General features: G+C 39.8%; 2 protein-coding genes across 3 annotated transcripts in view; both read left to right on the plus strand.

Annotated features, from left to right (window-relative positions):
- Nucleotides 1-114: 114 nt before the first annotated feature.
- LOC144021331 (zinc finger protein Aiolos-like) lies at nt 115-12,581 on the plus strand. Of its 2 annotated transcripts, XM_077525546.1 has the most exons (9): nt 119-186; nt 761-827; nt 1,380-1,447; nt 1,659-1,748; nt 3,754-4,131; nt 8,269-8,436; nt 8,737-8,853; nt 9,530-9,643; nt 11,621-12,581. In XM_077525546.1, the coding sequence occupies exons 3-9, from the start codon at nt 1,396-1,398 to the stop codon at nt 12,241-12,243; spliced, it is 1,542 nt and encodes a 513-aa protein (XP_077381672.1). In that variant the 5' UTR covers nt 119-186; nt 761-827; nt 1,380-1,395; the 3' UTR covers nt 12,244-12,581. The 2 variants fall into 2 exon arrangements, with proteins under 2 accessions (XP_077381671.1, XP_077381672.1); XM_077525545.1 differs by lacking the exon at nt 1,659-1,748 and having other exon boundaries at nt 115-186.
- Nucleotides 12,582-16,508: 3,927 nt separating this feature from the next.
- Nucleotides 16,509-18,918, plus strand: part of LOC144020637 (protein AF-17-like) — a 29,340-nt gene continuing 26,930 nt past the window's right edge. The window contains exons 1-4 of the mRNA XM_077524314.1: nt 16,509-16,949; nt 18,061-18,140; nt 18,237-18,291; nt 18,415-18,524. Coding sequence (XP_077380440.1) covers nt 16,841-16,949; nt 18,061-18,140; nt 18,237-18,291; nt 18,415-18,524 — 354 coding nt within the window. The 5' untranslated portion in view covers nt 16,509-16,840. The remainder of the gene's footprint in view (nt 16,950-18,060; nt 18,141-18,236; nt 18,292-18,414; nt 18,525-18,918) is intronic.

Here is an 18,918-nt window from a genome sequence, read left to right on the forward strand (position 1 = left end):
GAGCAGCATTTTATTAATCTGCATCATTTCCCTTCCCCGTTCCATCGCCTCCTTTTTACCATGGAAACCTTGCATGTATTGTACTGCCTTTGTGAGTATGCTTCTTTTTTTTTTTTTTTTTTTCCTTCAGGCGGGTGGCTGGTTGCCACGGTGGCCCATGGGCGGCCGCCAAGCCTTACAACTCAGGTGGGTGCTTCACTGTGTTTTGTTCATTCTGATGCGCCAGACACTTGCTTAGTTCAACTGACAAAAATGACCTGCTATGTATTTATTTTCAAATAACGCTTGCCATTGAGCCAAATTTGCTTTCACGATATTCCCCAAAAGTGTGTGTGCACTGGATTTTCATTTGCTGTTGTTTTCCTAATTATTTTCTTATCAATTATTAACCAGTTAATGACCATTTCTGAACAGTATTCAAATGTGAAATCTTGAGCACAGCTTCTGTGAAAATGTTTCTGTTAGCCACAAGATGGCACAGTTGTTCCTTGAAATAAATGGACAGGTATGTAAATAGTTTTGATATTATCAGTATTGATTATTTGATTCAGTCATAAACATCATACTTCAATGTCAGCTTCATATGTTTATATTCAATATGTCATTGAAAAATCTTTTGGTCCTGGAAAGAGCGGTTGCTGGTGCATTTTGAATTTGCATCCTCTTCGTTGCTCCACCTTGTTTGAAATGAGATCTGTTCCTTTAAGTGATGTCTCCAAAAGCCTTCTAAAGTGATGTTGCTTATATTCCTTATTCACAGAAACTGGTGGAACGCGAAATCTTCGATTGAGAGAGCAGATCTTGTTCAAGTGCAAAGCACAACGCAGGTAAGCTTATTTCTTGGATTGATTTGTTTTTACCCCATAAGATTGTGAGTGATTATAAAAAAAAAAAAAAAAAAAAAAATGTGAATACATTTTGACATGTCACCATGCATCTGAGCCTTTGGCTGAGCAAAGTCTTTTTGTATTTGTCACAATGCAAATTATCTGTGGCAATTGTATAATTACTGGAAACTGTGTTTCTTTTATTATTAGGCGCTCCGAATTGTCCCTATTCTTTTTTTATTTTTAATCATGAATATAAATCAAGTCTAGATTAAATTGTACAAAATACAAATTTGTTTTCATAAATGTGAGTCTGTAATAATTATTTTTGCAAGTGTTGGTGTCTTGGGGTGGAAAGTTCTTTTACACTTTGTGCAAACTTGGCAGGAAATGCACGTGCAGTGGTTGCCTCTCACATCAGGCTAAATGCAAGGCTCTAGCAATCAACCGTGGACTTGTACCCTTCTGGTTATGCCTAAAATAAACCTATTCTCGTGCTTTCTTACCACCTTACTATCCCTTGTGAAACAAACCGTCTCCTTATTTTAACAGAATAACCTTTTCCATCATGAATACAGACAAGAATCCTGGATTTGTACCCACAATAGGAAATGGGATCGGTGAGTAGCTTGTTCTTTCTCTATTGTGGTATCATTCATAATCTTGTTACTGCACATGACATTTTAAATGTTATGTAAGGTATTCTCAAATGCAGAATGACTATTCCTGGAGCAAATTGATAAAACATATAATTGTGTCCTGGGGGATGTTATTTTAACAAAACATAAATTATAGAAAAGCTTTTTTTAAGATGCAGCGCTTCTTTCTCAGACAATTTCACTGCTGGTGCAAATGTGAAGCCACTGGTGGACGAAGACACCGATATGCCATTCACAGAGAATGGAATGCAGTGCATTAAAGGTGGGATATAATAGCTCATATTGTTTTGGGAGCACAAGCATTTCATACGTGAATTCTTCAAGACGTCTGCATATTCTCGGCTTCTGTGAATCTGCCTCATTAGCAGCCACAGCCTTGCCTCAAGTTTGGTGTTTGGCACATCACTTAGTATGCTCTGGAGTATCATCGATTTGGTTTGTTATGTTGTAGTTATCCAAAGAGTCCAGAACATTGGAAGATTTTGGTTTGGTTTCTGTAAAATTCTAATCAGGCTTCAATGTTTCCAGTGTTTTTTGTTTGTTTTTTTTTGTTTTGTTTTGTTTTGTTTTAAACCATGTTGTAAATGCTCTGAATTCACATTTAGAGAAGGGTCACTTGATTGTAGATTTTGCCAATAACTGCCTACCATCTCCAGAGTATATGCAGTTTTACATACTGAAAACGAAACTGAAGTCAACCAGAAGTAACTGAAAGTGTCTGCAATGAAGACATGGCAAAATATCTCCAACAAGGAAACTTGAAATGAAGATTTTCATCGAATTATTGGATTTTATGTAGTCCAAATACGTTTCCATCCATCCATCCATCCATCCATCCATCCATCCATCCATCCATCCATCCATCCATCCATCCATCCATCTAACCTCTTTCGCTTGTCCGGGATCGGCTTACAGGAGCAGGGGCCAGCTTTAGCTGGGAAGGCCCCAGTCTTCCCTCTCTCCAGCTACTTCCGTCCAACTGAAATAAAGATTTTCATCTAATTATTGGATTTTATGTAGTCCAAATACTTTTCCATCCATCCATCCATCCATCCATCCATCCATCCATCCATCCATCCATCCATCCATCCATCCATCCATCCATCCATCCTCTTTCGCTTGTCCAGGATCGGCTTACAGGAGCAGCAGCCAGCTTTAGCTGGGAAGCCCAGTCTTCCCTCTCTCCAGCTACTTCTGTCCAACTCTTCCAAAGTGATCCCACTGTCTTCTGATTGGACCAACTGATGTAGTTTTTTCTTTAAAGGAAAAGTCAACCCCAAAATTTTCTTCAGACTAATATATGTGCCCCCACTAGTCTAACACATCATTCTAATTAATATTGCATTTGTGGAATATGGTTAAGCAGCAAAATCCACACGTTTTTATCCTTCTACATTTTGTCACTTGCTGTAGACTGAAAATGACATCACAGTTGTTTCAGGTAACAACCAATCATGGCTCAGCTTCAGAAGACAGGTGACAGCCCACACAGTTTAGACACTAAACACTGAAAGACTCCACTTCAATAATTATTATTTTAGTTACGATCTACTGTAGTGATATTTTTTACTGTCCAAATGCTAATTATGTAAGTGTTTGTATATCTTTATATATTTTTTTTTTGAGAGGATGTTTCTTCCGCCTGCTGCTCCATATGAGTCCCACAAGATTCTTTACTAAGCCCTACTCTGCAGTACATCTGCATCATACATGTGGTTTATTGTGCTTAGAACCAGCAGTCTCTATCAGGCCTCTGTGTGTGCAAAGTTTCCATTGCACCTCTGAACATTTCCCACAGTGTGAGGGGTCGCTTGTCAGCTCATTGTCTGTTGCTGCTGAGACCACGGTGTGGTTTTCGGATGGACCCGAATTCGCTGGTGGTTGGTTGACATGCAAGTTCTCAAAGGAAGGTCATGCAAATGAGCCCTGAGGACATGTGCACAAAGAATGGTTTAAGTTTCGGTAGAACATAAGGTTAATCTGGTTTCAATGTTTTATCAGGGAAAAATAACCGCAAGGAATGGAATTCCCTGCAGGATTTTTCACCTATCCTGGTTCTAATTTACAATTTTGCATTTAGCCAGGGAGGCATGTTACAATTTACACTTAAAAGTAACAACTACAAAAGTACATGTTCTGTAAACATATATTGTGCATTTTGTAACTTTCATTGGATAGTTTTTGTTTGAGGGCATATAGAGCCAATATAACCACAAATGTTTTGTATTATTTATTAATTGTGCCTCATTTACTTTATCCTTATTTAGGCATGATTAAGGTTGAGGATGAAGAAGTTGGAAACAATGAGACAATTCCAGAGGCTGAGAAAGAAAAAACAATTTTGCCAACGGAGGAAAGAGAGAGTGTCACCGAGGAAGGAATGGAAGAAGGATACGATGATGACAGGACAGAGGACGATGACGACAATGAAGAGAGAGATTACGTGGCTGAACCAGAGGACTTGTCGCTGGTGGACTATTCACTTTACAACAGTGCAGCTCTGCAGGGTGCCGCAGCAGAGACGACTTACATGACAGGAGCCATGACTCCCCACATGCAGTCAATGGGGAAACTTAACTGTGACATCTGCGGCTTGTCCTGCGTCAGCATCAACGTACTGCTGGTGCACAAACGCAGCCACACGGGTAAGCACAGGAACCCAATCAACACCACACATCATACAAGAACCCTTGTGCAATCGTCACTCTGTTGACACCTTTAGTAGATAGTGTTTTGTGCAAGGTTGGTCAAAAATTTGCTCACATAGCAAAGATAACCACAATAGCTCATAACCAACCTTTGTTTTAACGTGTAAAATATGCACTGTTTGTTCTTCTTTATATCATAGAAAATATTCAGCTATTAAAATGCCTGATAGTTTTACATTAATTAACTCGCGGTTATGGCTTACCTAGCCTTTTGCTAATACATTTGAATAATAAATATGAATATATTACTTTTAACACAAAGTTTGAATGCATCACATTTTTATTGTATATAGCAGAAAGAGAAGCAATCTGTGTAAAGAAAGAAACAACTTGGATTAAGTAAAACCACTCAATCTTTTAGGATGCCTGACAAATGGAGCGGGACCAGGAAAGGGGTGTGTTACAGCTGTTTTATTTATTTTTTTCTTGTATTGTGTCCTCACACAATACAAAAAATAAAAATAAATAAGCCTTGTACAGTTGATGTAAAAATCTACACACCCCTGTTCAAATGCCAGGTTTTATGGTAGAAAAAATACACGAGACCAAGATAAATTATTTCAAAATCTTTTCCACCATTAATGTGACCTATAAATGTACAACTCAATTAAAAATGTAATATTTTTGAAGCGGGAAGTAAAACTAGACATTGGTAGTTTTAGGAGATTCCTGAACGGCTGGTCCATTCTAGGCTGATCATGTCAGGTCCAACCAACATCAATGGGGCGGTGGGTCAATTTACAACTGCAGACTAGAGGCAGACAAAGAAGGTAGAAACACTGCTGCCAAATAAATTTTATTTTATATTTAACGTAGACGCATATGCCCATACACAATTATGTGTAAAATTCCTGTACTGTACATAAAAAAATAAATACAAAAAAAAAAAAAAAACGACGTAAATGTTTACATCACGTGACTCCAGACTCCAGTCGATTGACGGGTGAGCGGGTGAACACACGTTCCCACATGCCTTTGACCGATTTTAAGTGTTTTTTTTGTTTTTGTTTTTGTTTTTTACATTTTGAAAAGAGACACTTTAAATGGTGTCAACCTTGTGCTGACCCCCATTGGCAATGATTTGGAATGTGATTGGTTAATTTTGAACACAGCTATAAGAGGGTGCTCACACTTATGCAACCACATTACCTCATTTGTTTATTTTTGCTTTCCCTCCGAAAAAATATTGTATTTTGTTAATTGAGTTGTGCAAGTTTTAGGTAACATTAATAGTGGAAAAAGTTTTTAAATTGTTTATTTTGGTCTTATTTTTTATCTCACAAAAACTTGGCATTTGAACAGGGGTGTGTAGACTTTTTATCAGGGTTGTTCTGTTCAATACCACTTTTTTTTTTCAGACTGATAACAGTACAGTACAAGTATTCACTGTTTGAGTAGTCACCGATACCGAGTGCCATTGCCTCTAGTGACATATAAAATTTCATTTAACACAGTGACGAAAAAATTGTGAACGAAGGCATATCTTGCTGACGCAGAGGATGATAGCACCAACTGCTGCAGAGGAGGACTTACTCAATGTCAGATTTTTTTCTTTTTTTTTTTTTTTGCCTTCAGTGTCCATACCTGAGACCTTAAAACAGGGGTGTCCAAACTTTTTCATTTGAGGGCCACATACAGAAAATCAGAGGGACGCAAGGGCCACATAATGTTATGAAGAGAAATTGTGTTTAGTCCTAAAAATTGTACAAATAATTTATTTGTGCTTTTGCATATTTAGAAAAATGCTACAGTACATAAAGCAATATATTAGTAATATGGCAGTAGAGTTATTATAGTTTTGGAATTTTTCATTTTAGTTTTTATTTCATTTTGAGTTTTGTTTTTTTAAATGTAGTTAGTTTTAATTAGTTTTCAGGGTGGTTCTGTTTGTTTGTTTTTATTAGTTTTAGTTCTTTAATAAATGCTTAGTTTTAGTTTAGTTGGTTTCAGTATTAGTTTTAGTTTAAAAAAAAAAATGTGTATTACTTGTGCACAATATTTAAAAAACACTATGGGAGCGATGTCATCTGAAGGTGCTTTTCTATTGGCTGCTGCTAGATGACATCACTTCTGTGTGACATGCTTTCAAAACGTAATTTTTCCGGTTTATATCAAAATAAATCTACTAAAAATCACATTTGAAATCATCCCCAAAGGCTCATGCATTAACTTAATTACCAAAGACTAAAACATGACATGACATGTTTGCTATAATTATAGTTAGTTTTAGTTAGTACATAAAATGTAGTTTGTTTGTTTTCGTTTTTTTAAAAAGCATTTTCGTTTTTATTTTATTTCGTTACCAAAATGTTTTATTTTTTATTTTTAGTTATTTCGTTAGTTTTCGTTAACTAAAATAACGTTGAATGACACCTGTGTTTTTCAACACCCTCCCTTCTTACTTTGACCATTTCCAAACATTTTTGTTTTGGTAATTTATTTGAACTGAGTCAAATGCCATTTTTAGCATATGTTGTGGATCACTGAAAAATGGACGGCGGGCCACAAATGGCCCCTGCGCCGTAGTTTGGACACCACTTCCTTATAATAAGGCTATATCGGTTCGCCCATCTCTAAATTTTATCAGCGCTATACAAGATGTGTGTCTGCCAGCAGGCACCATTAGGACTTAAGCATTCTGGTTGTTTTGTCAACAATGTTGTGTTTAAAAAAAAAAAAAATCAGCACATTAAGAATTTGCCCACTCAATTTCCTGATAGCTGCATGTTCCCAGTACTTTAAAATTCCCACCTGCTTAGTAAAATTAATTTGTCCAATTTATTCACTGTATATTGAATTGCTCATATTGTAATGAGCAGCTAGACCTTTTCTTATGTCCGTTCTGACTACACATTTTATTTTTGCTATCTCTTGTGTGACATTATCCATTTTTTTGCACTCACCATACACAGAGAAAACTTGTTGCAGATAATTGCCACTACAATGGTGCAATTTAAACAAAATACAGTATACTGTACCAAAAACAATGTGGTGAGCTTTGTCAAACAGCTATCTTGTTTATTTTTGTGGTTGAAGTGGTGTAGAACAGGGCTGCAATATACTGAGAGGTTTTTCGATATTTTGATCTACATAAAGTAACCACAAATATTTTAAAATACCTAAAATACCTTTTCATATAATGCAGTGCAATTCTACTGCACTGCAGAATGGAACGAGGCACTTACTTCCAGTGTGTGTTGGCTGAGTTGGGTCAAATGCACAGGTCAATTATTGCATGCCTTTGCATACATGACAAAAACAAAGATGATTCATTTTTCTTCATAAATTGAAAATGTCACAAAAAAAAAATATATATATATATATATATAATTTAATTATACTCCGGTCTCCTCCCACATTCCAAAGACATGCATGGCAGGTTAATTGGGTGCTCCGAATTGTCCCTAGGTGTGCTTGTGAGTGTGGATGGTTATTCGTCTCTGTGTGCCCTGCGATTGGCTGGCAACCAGTCCAGGGTGTCCCCCGCCTACTGCCCAGAGCCAGCTGAGATAGACGCCAGCACCCCCCGCGACCCTAGTGAGGAATAAATGGTCAAGAAAATGGATGGGTGGATGTTACCTTTGTGGAGGGCACATTATTTATTTATTTATTTACGCATTGTTTTCAGAGCTTGTTAAATTGTGTAAGTGTGCCTAATTAAGCATTCCGTAAATGTTTTCTGCTATGGCCACAAAAACATTTTAGGGAGGAAAAACAATTAACTTCATCTCACAGCTTTACTCTGAGAGAACTGTTGTAGTTGTTCTTTGTCATGGGGTCTTGTAGATTTTTTTTTCAGTCATGTGAGAAAAGACATTGGGAGTTTCTGACAATGACTGTGGATGGTGTGTTGTTCCCTTTTCAAAGATGGTGGGTTCTTGATAGGGTTTTTGGAAGTCACTAGTCATTATAGGAAGATGCAAATAACTGACATCTGACTAAGAAGAAGTTCATTCATTGAAAAATAACTATAACAAGACGTCGCTGAAGTGTCATAATTTCCTGTACAGGTTAAGAAAAAAAAGACACATTTCAGTAAGATATTTTATGGGAAAATGTTTTTATCCCTCTCAGGTGAAAGACCATTCCACTGTGCTCAGTGTGGAGCTTCCTTTACCCAGAAAGGAAATCTGCTCCGCCACATCAAACTACATTCCGGGGAGAAGCCTTTCAAATGTCCCATGTGCAGCTATGCCTGCCGCCGCCGTGACGCCTTGAGCGGGCACCTGCGCACCCATTCTGGTACCAGCCAGCCGCATATACGCACTCAGTTGCATTGATACTGTACGCACCTGTGTCTTGTCTTAAACCCACATGCATGATTTCTGGCGCGGCTGCACAGCTTTTCCAGTAAGAAGCCGCCACGCATGATTACACACATCACACGTGACTTCTTACTCATTCAATTCTGGAAACTATCACTTTCATTTCATGTGCTTCACCTTCACCTTATGCTGCACGTGATGATCTTAGAAATCTGCATTGTTTAGTCATCCATTTTTTTTAAACCTTCATCCTTGTGTTTAAATGTCCTGTCAACAGTAGAGAAGCCCTTCAAGTGCAACCTCTGCAGTCGAAGTTACAAGCAGCGCAGCTCCCTGGAGGAGCACAGAGAGAGGTGCCATGTGTACATTCACAACAAAGCACCTGCTGAGAAAGGTGAGAAGCTAATGTGCGTTTTTAGCCAGTCTCAATTGGCATTCAAAAGTACTTGTTGTACACAACACTGTAGATGTGCTGTAAGATGATTCACACAGTAATTGCACAGAGCATAAAGCGCTTATTGATTATACTGTATATTTTGTTTTTACGGGTTGGTAAATGATTGCGTTTTATAGCTGCTGGCCCTTCATTATACAAAATAGGTTATGTATGCTGTGGTGTGGTGGCCTGCTGCTTAACAGCCCACTTCCCCTCTCTTCAGTATAGCACAGGGGAGAACAGTTTATGTAGGGCACGTTTCATCCAGCTCACGCAAAGCAACAATATACCTTTGCATTCTAATAGGAGCACACAGACAGCACCGTGTCTATGTGGTCACCAAATGTCGTACGTTTACGCCTGATTGTGAGTGTGTTAGTGGTGAGGAAGTACATCCTCATCCTGCACTGGTAAAGCACAAACGCGCCAGGAAGTGAGGTCAAAGGAACTTTTCATCTTACATCAATATTTTGTACTTCCTTTGCCTCAAGCTGCTGAGGTGTGAGTCGCTCAATTTGTACGTCCGAGGTTTTGTTTGTTTGTTTTTTTTAGCTTAAAATAGCTTTATTCAATACCTTCTTCAGTTCTTACTCTATTCTACCACTAAGCCTGTTGCTCTCATTGTGTGAGGCAGACGACAGTCCGCTCCTATCAAGGACTCAGATGGGCACCGAGCGTGCTCTGCTACTTGACAGGCTGGCCACAAATGTAGCCAAACGCAAGAGTTCCATGCCGCAGAAGTTTACAGGTAAGTACCTCCTCCACATCTAACAAACAACCATTTTTGCAGTAAAATTGACTGACGGTTTGAAATTGATGGGACTGTTGATATAATTTCACATTTCCATTTAATGTCTACCTGCTTACTTGAATCTTTCATTTCAACACTTTTAAGCTACAATATGACGCGCTCATTTTAAAAAGTACTGTATGTAATATTTGTGCTTTTACATGTGCTTTTATGCTACACTGTATGGACATACAGATAACGACCAATCATGGCTTAGTTTGCTGAGCAAACCCAGATAACAGGTGAGCCACGATTGGTCATTACCTATTGTTTCAGCACATGGGATGTCATCTTCAGTTGACAAGTGGAAACATTTATTTTTTAAAGGTATTAATTGTACATGAAAAATAATGACGTTATCAAATTAATTCTGGACAAAATATCAACTTTTTACACTGCATTAATGTAACCGAATTTTGATTATGATATGTTGGACAATTCTATGGTTTCACCTTTGAGGAAACGGTTTGGGGAGGGCAGTATCAGCATGACTGTCCATCGCAACATGTTTGCTTTCCTTTTTAACTCAGTCACTGCCAATGACAACTATAGACGTAAAAAATCCAAGCAAACGGCCAGTGTTAATTTTGAAAAAAAAAAAAAAAAAAACGAAAGAAAATTTTAAATTAAAATTTTAATTAAAAAAAAAAGAAATTTCAATTTAGTTTTAGTTATAGTCTTCTGACTAAATTTAATTAAAGCCTTAGTCATAACTTAGTCACCTAATTGTATTTGAGTTTTAATCCAACTTTAGTTGACAAAAATAAGGAGCAATTGACTTCTGGAGGTCGAGACCCAGTTTGTGGTCTCAGTAAGACCAAGACCAATCACTATGCACGATGGTAGCACTTAGCAATGAAATTGTTGTCATCGTTATTAATAACAATGAGGATTAATAACTATGAATGAAAAAAATGAATAACTAAAACTAAATTCAAGTTTCTTGTCAAAATTTGCACTGGCTGATTGCTTGGATTTTTGACGTCTATAATCGTCATTGGCAGTGAATGAGTTAATAAAGTTCCTTTAACAGCCATGTGTTTTGTCCATAAAGTGAAGTTTTCAGTGAGCTATTACTTTTTTTTTCTTTTTTTCTATCTGAGCTACTTGTTTGTCTATCGCCGGCCTCCATGTCGTGCCACGAGCTCCACAGAGTTGTCTCAGCCGACCTCAATTCTCAGCTACGACTGTGTCATAGGTGGGTACCGGTAACCATCCACAGATGAGTGCATGGATATCAGTGCAGTAGGACTAATGCGTTGATTTACTTGCTTGGTATGTTTTGATTCAAATTAACTTGAATATATGAGCAATTCATTAACATAAAATGATCAGTAAATGTCTCACCTGGAAAGCTTGTTTATTTTTACACACACGGCCATATATGGTTATTTGTTCTCCTTTTCAAAATAAAACATGGAGTTGTAGTTTCACAAAGCATGCATGAGAGTACATGGGCCCAACACCTCCAAAAGTCTTCACTGGGTTGACAAATGAAGTGAGATCTTTCAATATGATAACCATAGGAGGAAAAGCAGAGTAATGACTTCAACCGCACGCAGAGAGAGAAAAAGGCAGGAGGCGAGAAACGTGAGCAGGTGCCTCTCTGTCTGTGGCACAGCTGCAATTGAGGCCCTCGTCTGAGTCATCTGCTTCCTAACAGCTCTCTATCCTCTCTGCCTCCAAGCACAACTGCTTCCTCTGGATTCTGAAATCTTTTGACCTGTGAACCTAGTGTGCTCTAGTTTCTGAGTGAGGTTCTCCTCAAACCTCAAGTGGAACCCTGAAGCATTTCTACTTGATTTTTTTTTTTTTTTTTAAAGAAGCATCTGCTTTCAGTGCTGTTCTCAAAGTGGTCCAACTATGAAATGATGTGAAATATATCCCTCCCCTATCTTGACTTGTGCATGCTTTGTTTTTGTGATGATGATCTAGGTGATAATGGTGTCTGTCTGGACCTGAGCTTGAACAGGAACCCAGTTCACCAACAGGACCCTCCGTTAGGCTCCCCGGGGCCTGACGTGCACTGCCAGCAGCCATTAATGCGTTCGGGCCTGGACAGTGATCCGGCTCACTCCCAAAGGCCGTACCCTATTCTGTTAAGCCGCAATGATGTCAGTCCTATTGGCCTCACCAACGGCCATAAGATGATCGTGCCGTTGCCAAGTCTCCCACACACACCCCAGCAGCCTCCTGGCGTGGATGCCTTCAACCCTGATGGCTCCCAGCGATCTCCTATCATGTATAGCTTAGGCCACTTGTTGGGCGGACTGAACCATCAGAACGGGATCCCACACTCTCAGCCCATTCCCTTGTCACCCCTGGAAGCTTTGCAGGTGATGCGGTCCGACGGAGAAGCTGGAGGGATGCCCGGGGCTTTGTATTCCTGCAGCCACTGCAAGGTGATCTTTCTTGACTACGTCATGTTCACTATCCACATGGGATGCCACGGCTTCCGTGACCCGCTCGAGTGCAACGTGTGCGGCCATCGCAGTCGAGACCGTTATGAGTTCTCGTCACACATAGTCCGCGGGGAGCACCGACTGGAAATGAAGTAGCTAGTATGCCGTTAGGTACCTGCATTACACACAATTAGCTAACACCAAATGACTACGCAGATTTACTTTTTGATGTAGCAAGTGGAACCAGAAATGAAAGGTGGTGTTTGTTCACTGTATTATACAGTAGGGGGCACTTTTCAGGGATGTTCTAAGTCGTCCTGTTCTCAATTGAATTCCCTAAGGAGTGTATTGTTGGTGTTATACTTTGTGGTATAGCAGCTGTTCATTTAGAATATTCAAATGTTATCCAAAAGCAAGTAAATGTATTGTTCCGATGTTTTCTTTAATCTTTGCAAAGAGGTGAAAATAAATCAAATAATTTTTTGTCACATGAACGCCTGCTCCTTCTTGTATTCATCACCCAACACTTGCCATGTATAAAAACAACAGGAAAAAATGTTGAAGGTCACGTCTGCTTTCTAGGCTGTGGTTTGAGAGATATGCAGTTAGAGGATGTGTTTTGTTCACTCCTGAAACACATTTGATGTGTAGTATGTTATTTAATCACAAATAGTTTTGTCACTATTTTGAAGATTTGTTTTTTCAAGGTTATTGCTTTGAGGCACGAAAAGTTCAACCAAAATAAACTACACATTATTGCAGCTGCCAGTGAAGTAAAACTTGCAAATATTGCTCTTAAAATTAATTATTCCATTTTCTAAACACAAGAATCGTTGAAGGTGTGACTACCAATGTGTTTATAAAAAATAATGTATTTCTTACAGTTTGAAGCATTATAGCCAGAATATTATATTGGTGGTGTTGCTAGTGCTAAATGTTGTGATATCTAAGTACTGACAGTTTCGCCTCAATGCCTTCAAAAAGAGGGTGTTGGCTTCATCCAGCTGCCGCCACACTATCTATCCATCAGTGGCAGTTCCCCTTTCTCACTTTAGGTTTGAAGAGAAGTAACACTTGTGAGGCAAATACCACAGCTTCATGTCCAAATGTGAGATTAGATCTCATCAGTTTTAAAAGTACAACCACAATGCTCTTCTTTTTCCAGTCATATGAGTTTGAGGTTGTTTTTTAATGTGTGTTTAATAAACGTCATAGTTGGTGCATAAAGTAAATAATAAAAAATACATTAACCTTTAAATGATATATTATTTACATAAATATAGCTTTTCTTCATTTGAAATGTTTTTCCAGGCCTTCACTGCAACCTCTCAGGGCCACTGCTACCCATTAATGTGCCCTAAACCGAAAAGTCAGATGTGTATATTTCTTCTCTCAAAGTCGTTTTCAAACAGTGGATTGTGATTCCTTTACCCCTGCCCTGATGTCGGCAGTGATGTCACTTGTCTTTCGGTGTTTCTTCACTGCAGTGCTCTCACAATATTTCGGTCATCCACTGCTGTTGATACCGCTCTGACCGACCCGTTTGATATCTATTGCTCAGTCCAATAGTTTTTTTTTTCTTTTTCTTCAGGACATTCCATATTGTTGTTTTGGCTATGCCCGATGTTTGTGCAATACCGCTAATCGATTTTCTCAATTCTCTCAGGATCAGAATGTCATGTCTGGGTTAAGTTTGAGTTAATGACCTGTTAAATTGGGAGGTCAAGTGTCTGTTTTGAACTGATGTAACCGTGATATAATAATAATAATAATAATAATAATAATAATAATAATAATAATAATAATAATAATAATAATAATAATAATAATAATACATTATATTTAAAAGGCGCCTTTCTTGACACTCAAGGACACCACCGTACAGTATTAGGAGAGGACTAAGAGAGAGAGAAAAAAAAAATGGGTTGGAATGTGGAAAAGCAGAATGTCATTTAAGTAGGGTATGCAGTTTTAAACAGGTGTGTTTTAAGTTGAACTTTAACTTGTGAAAAAGAGTCAATGTTTCTGAGTTGAGGTGGCAATGAGTTCCAGAGGCGAGGAGCACAGCGACTGAATGCTCTGCTCCCCATGGTGGTAAGACGAGCGGAGGGGAGAGTCAATTGAATGGAGGAGGATGATCTGAGAGTGCGGGAGGGAGTATGTACTTGCAGAAGATCAGATAAATACGGTGGGGCAAGGTTGTGGATGGCCTTGAATGCAAACAGGAGGATTTTGAATTGGATGCAAGTCTTAACCGGGAGCCAGTGAAGCTGGTGGAGGACGGGGGTGATGTGTTGGGTGGAGAAAGTTCAGGTCATGATGCGGGCAGCTGAGTTCTGGAACAATTGGAGTTTATGGAGATATTTATGAGGGAGGCCAAAAAGGAGAGAACTGCAATAGTCAAGACGGGAGGTGACAAGACTGTGGACCAGGATGGCGGGAGTGTGGGGAGTCAGAGAGGACCGGAGACGGTTAATGTTACGTAGATGGAAGTATGCGGACCGGGTAATATTATTGATGTGGGATTGAAAGGATAGTGTGCTGTCCAGAATGACTCCCAGACTTCTGACTTGGGGGGAAGGTGAAACAGAGGTATTGTCTATGATGATGGGAAAACTGTCTGCTTTTGAGAGGGTGGCAATAAGTAGGAATTCCGTTTTGTTACTGTTTAACTGCAGGAAGTTTTGACTGAACCAAGTTTTTATTTCAAAGATGCAGTCTGTAAGGGAGGTGGGTGGTAAAGTGGAAGAGGGTTTGGTGGAGAAATAAAGTTGGGTATCATCAGCATAACAATGAAATTGAATATTGAATTTACGGAAAATATTGCCGAGGGGGAGGAGATAGATGATGAAGAGGCTGGGCCCAAGGACAGAACCCTGAGGCACACCTGAAGTAACAGGGGAGGGAACAGGTTTATGGGACTTGAGTTGGATGAACTGAGTGTGGCAAGAGAGGTAAGATGAAAACCAGTTCAACGAGGTGTGGGTAATGCCAATATAACCATCTAGTTTCAACTGGTTTTAGGCTCTATGATGTTTGTCAATGATCTTTTATGCTATATGATGTTTGTTGTTGTTGGGAACAATCTGTAATTACTGGGTTAACAGCCAATCAGAGAATTCATGTCAGTACTAGTACTCACATGTCTAGCCACAACCAATGAGATTGATTGACTGTCTATTTAAGGGTCTGAGAACTGTGTGTGTTTTTCCGGATTATTGTCCACCTGTCCTGTGTACCGCACCTCTGAGTTTCTGCCTCTCGATGTGAAAAAATAGATAAAATCTTATTTGTGTCTGCATTTGAGATCCAAACCTCTCAGCACATAACACAGAATGGTTTGTTCTTCTCCCATATACATGATATGCATGCTTGTTCTACAGCAAATGCAGTTTTCACAGGTGAAACCCAAAGCTAAAAACAAGCAATATCTAATATTAAGCAATCAATCTAAAAGGCAATAGCTGATCAATTACAATCACATGTTTCAAAACTGTTGTTCCCCTTGAAAAGTGAGTGGGTTCAAAAAAAAAAAAAGTGTCCTGTCCTGGTTTGTTTTCCCCATCCAGATGTAAATAACATGAAATAAAACCTGGAATTCTAAACTTTGTCTCATATTCATCTTTTGATCCGAACTCCAGTCTTCAGTGAGTATACACCAAAAGCAAAGCGGAGAGGCAAAGGGAAAGCAGAGAGGGAGTGCATGTACCTAATTTACTTTGTAGTTTTAGCCCTAAAATATAAAGGTTCCAAAAAAAAAGTAAACATCTCATGAAATGTTTAAACGCATTGAAGAATAATTAAAATGCTTCCTAGTTGTGTTTACTAGCAGTACAGATCCCAGCCAAGGCAGAAAGAAATACAGTAGTAATCAATTTGAATTAATTTTCTAACAATAATCACAACATTCATTCAGTCATTCAATTTACATGTGCAAGGTATTCACCGTCTACATTACTATATATTTGAATGGTATATTATGATCATTCAGTATTCATCAAAGATCAAAACTCATTTTGGATCTAATCCTGTTTTTGTTTTGTTTTTTTTCCTCAAAAGGACGTCAGTTCGGTGAGTACGGTGATTACGGTACTTGATATCCACCATTTTTGTGGATTTTTATTTTATTTTTTTAGCCCTCTAGCGGATACACCAACGATCAGGTATTTTAACAAAACAAAAGATGTTTGAAGGAGACACACTACGTCGACTTCGGCTGGTGAAACCGCTTGTAATTGTTACACGGTTGTTTTGTTGAGATCCTGCGGATGGCGCTGTTGTCACGTGATTCAGAAAGTAACCCATCCAGCGGTTTTACTGCCGCGGTCCACATGGCTAGATGTTATTAAACATTAGCTTTACGGTAAAAGCGTACACGACGCGGTCGTTGGATAAATCCACGAAGATTTGCTTTGTGGCTTGAATAAAATGCGGGGGCAGAGACGTGGGAGTAAAACTAATAATAACGTGCTACTGCTACCTTTCCTGTGACATTTCTCCCGACCCGGAGGATCCGATGTGAGCATGCGCACTGCATCGCCTCTATGGGGACTGGGAGGACATCACGGAAAAAACGTAGCAGCGGCACAACCACAAACCTTACGCCGAGATTGCGCCAGTACCGCGCACGACTAAGCGGCCCACGACTATGCCCAGTACGGCGCTAGAGAGCGGGACGACCCCTTGACAGGCCTGAAGCGAGGTCTTCGTCGCCGCCGGGAGGGGGAAATACATTTCTTCATATGGGAGCAGCATGCGGGAAATGGTTGGTGGTTGCTGCGTGTGTTCCGACGAGCGAGGTTGGGCTGAGAATCCGCTCGTTTACTGTGATGGACACGGCTGCAACGTCGCCGTACATCAAGGTAACGTTAGCCGCTGTTAGCGTGGAAGTAGCGGCCAGCTGTGACGGCCCAGCCGGCGGCTGGAAACGGGCGGCGGGCGGTTGGTTGGTTGCTGGCTGGAGCCTACGTGCGTGCGTGTATGTGTGCTGTGGGGGCGGGGGGTACGGTAGGCGTGCTATTTGTTGTCTCCCTCGCAGCACACAGGGCCAAGCAAGGTGACAGCAAGCCTGCATGCCCCCTTGATGATTACTGTGGGTGTGTGCGGGCGTGCGCGTGAGCCTCTCGGCCCTGTCGTGCACGCCAAACTAAAAAATAAATAAACAAAATAAATAAATAACATGCCGGTCAGACCCACGTAGCCTTGTGTCTACATGCTTTTACTGTTTTGGCCAATATGATGTGCTGGACATGTGTAGTAAAGTGCTACGAAAACCTCTTGCTTTTTAGCCATACTTATGGTTGCCGTGTTTGCCTCACTGTTCTGAGGTTTAGTGTTTAATCATACGTAGCTCCAGCTTTTCTGGTTCCTCGTGGTTTCCTCATGGTTGCACGGGTTTTCTACTGGATTCTACCGCCCCCCACCCCCCACGTTCCAGAAATATAGCTACTTTTTTGTTTTGTTTTTTTAGAAAATTGTAAATGGTTTGTGTTTGTCCATTATGCCTGCCCGGTAGTCCGTCCAGAGTGTAGCCTGGCTTTTGCCTAAAGTCAGCTTTAAAAATAAATGAATAAATAAATAAATGAATAAATAAATAAATAAATAAAATGGATGGATGGATGTCAAAGTTCATATTTAACTGGGTGAAGCAGATGCATCTTCAGAAAACAGCTGAGCTGTGACTGGTCACATTACCTGAGGATGTATGATGTCATTTTTAGTCAACAGTAAGTGGCAAAATGGGCACCTCCTGAGGTAGATAAAAACGGGTGTATTTTGCTGCTCGACCCATATTTCACCAACACAGTATTAATCAGAATGCTGTGTCTAGACTAGTGAGGCTGCCTAGATTTTGGGCTGACTTCCCCTTTAAATCTGCCTCATATAAAGAGTGCTTTTAGATTACTTTTTTTTGGGTGAATTGTTGTAATAATACTGAAATGAAATTTAGTTACACTTGTGTTTGTGTCTCAGCATGCTACGGCATTGTCCAGGTGCCTACTGGCCCGTGGTTCTGTCGTAAGTGTGAGTCACAGGAGAGGGCAGCAAGAGTGGTGAGTGTACCAACACACATTAGAAGTGTTTCCCTTCCCACTATCGAGATCACAGTGACTGAATATGCTGGCCTCTCTCTTGGTGTTCTTCCATAGAGGTGTGAGTTATGCCCCCACAAAGATGGCGCTCTCAAGAGGACAGACAGTGGAGGTAAGTATGGGGCTCGGTTGGAACTGCTCTCCTTTTTGTCTCTGCCACCACTCTAACTAAAATCAGATGTTCATAAGTAAACAGACTTTTCATCATCTCAAACTTGTGTTGTTGTCACCACAGGTTGGGCTCACGTTGTTTGTGCTCTCTACATACCTGAGGTGCAGTTTGCCAACGTCCTCACCATGGAACCCATCATCCTACAGTATGTTCCACATGAGCGATACATGAAGGTATTGAAACATTTTCTTGGAGTCAAGTCTTTAAAGAAGGTCCCAATTTTTTTGTGAAGCTCTCACAAACTCTTGGCAGATATTTTACTCAGTTTGCAGTAAAACTGAACAGGTTTCTCTAAATTATCTTTGTAAACAATCCAGCATTTCACAAATCCTTGGGAGACAGTTAGATTTGAGAAACAATACAGATTTGGTATAGCTTGGTTTGCAGTAATGTGGTCATCTATCACCATAGTTGCAAATTTGATCCTGGATTCCGCACACAAAAAAAACACTCCTCCTGAATCCAAGATTCAGCTTCACGATGGCCCCTTCTCTCTTGAACCCCTGTATGGGAGACTGAGGAATTTGATCTCCTTGTAGTTCAAGCAGTCTGTTCCCCTTCTTCAAA

This window comes from Festucalex cinctus, chromosome 6, assembly GCF_051991245.1.
Source record: "Festucalex cinctus isolate MCC-2025b chromosome 6, RoL_Fcin_1.0, whole genome shotgun sequence".
In the NCBI taxonomy this organism is placed as follows: Eukaryota; Metazoa; Chordata; class Actinopteri; order Syngnathiformes; family Syngnathidae; genus Festucalex; species Festucalex cinctus.

Coding starts and splice junctions, on each gene's coding strand:
- LOC144021331 (XM_077525546.1), top strand. CDS start 1,396: ATGAATACAGACAAGAATCCTGGATTTGTACCCACAATAGGAAATGGG. Junction 1,749..3,753: donor TGGAATGCAGTGCATTAAAG/GTGGGATATAAT, acceptor ATCCTTATTTAG/GCATGATTAAGGTTGAGGAT. Junction 4,132..8,268: donor GCACAAACGCAGCCACACGG/GTAAGCACAGGA, acceptor TATCCCTCTCAG/GTGAAAGACCATTCCACTGT.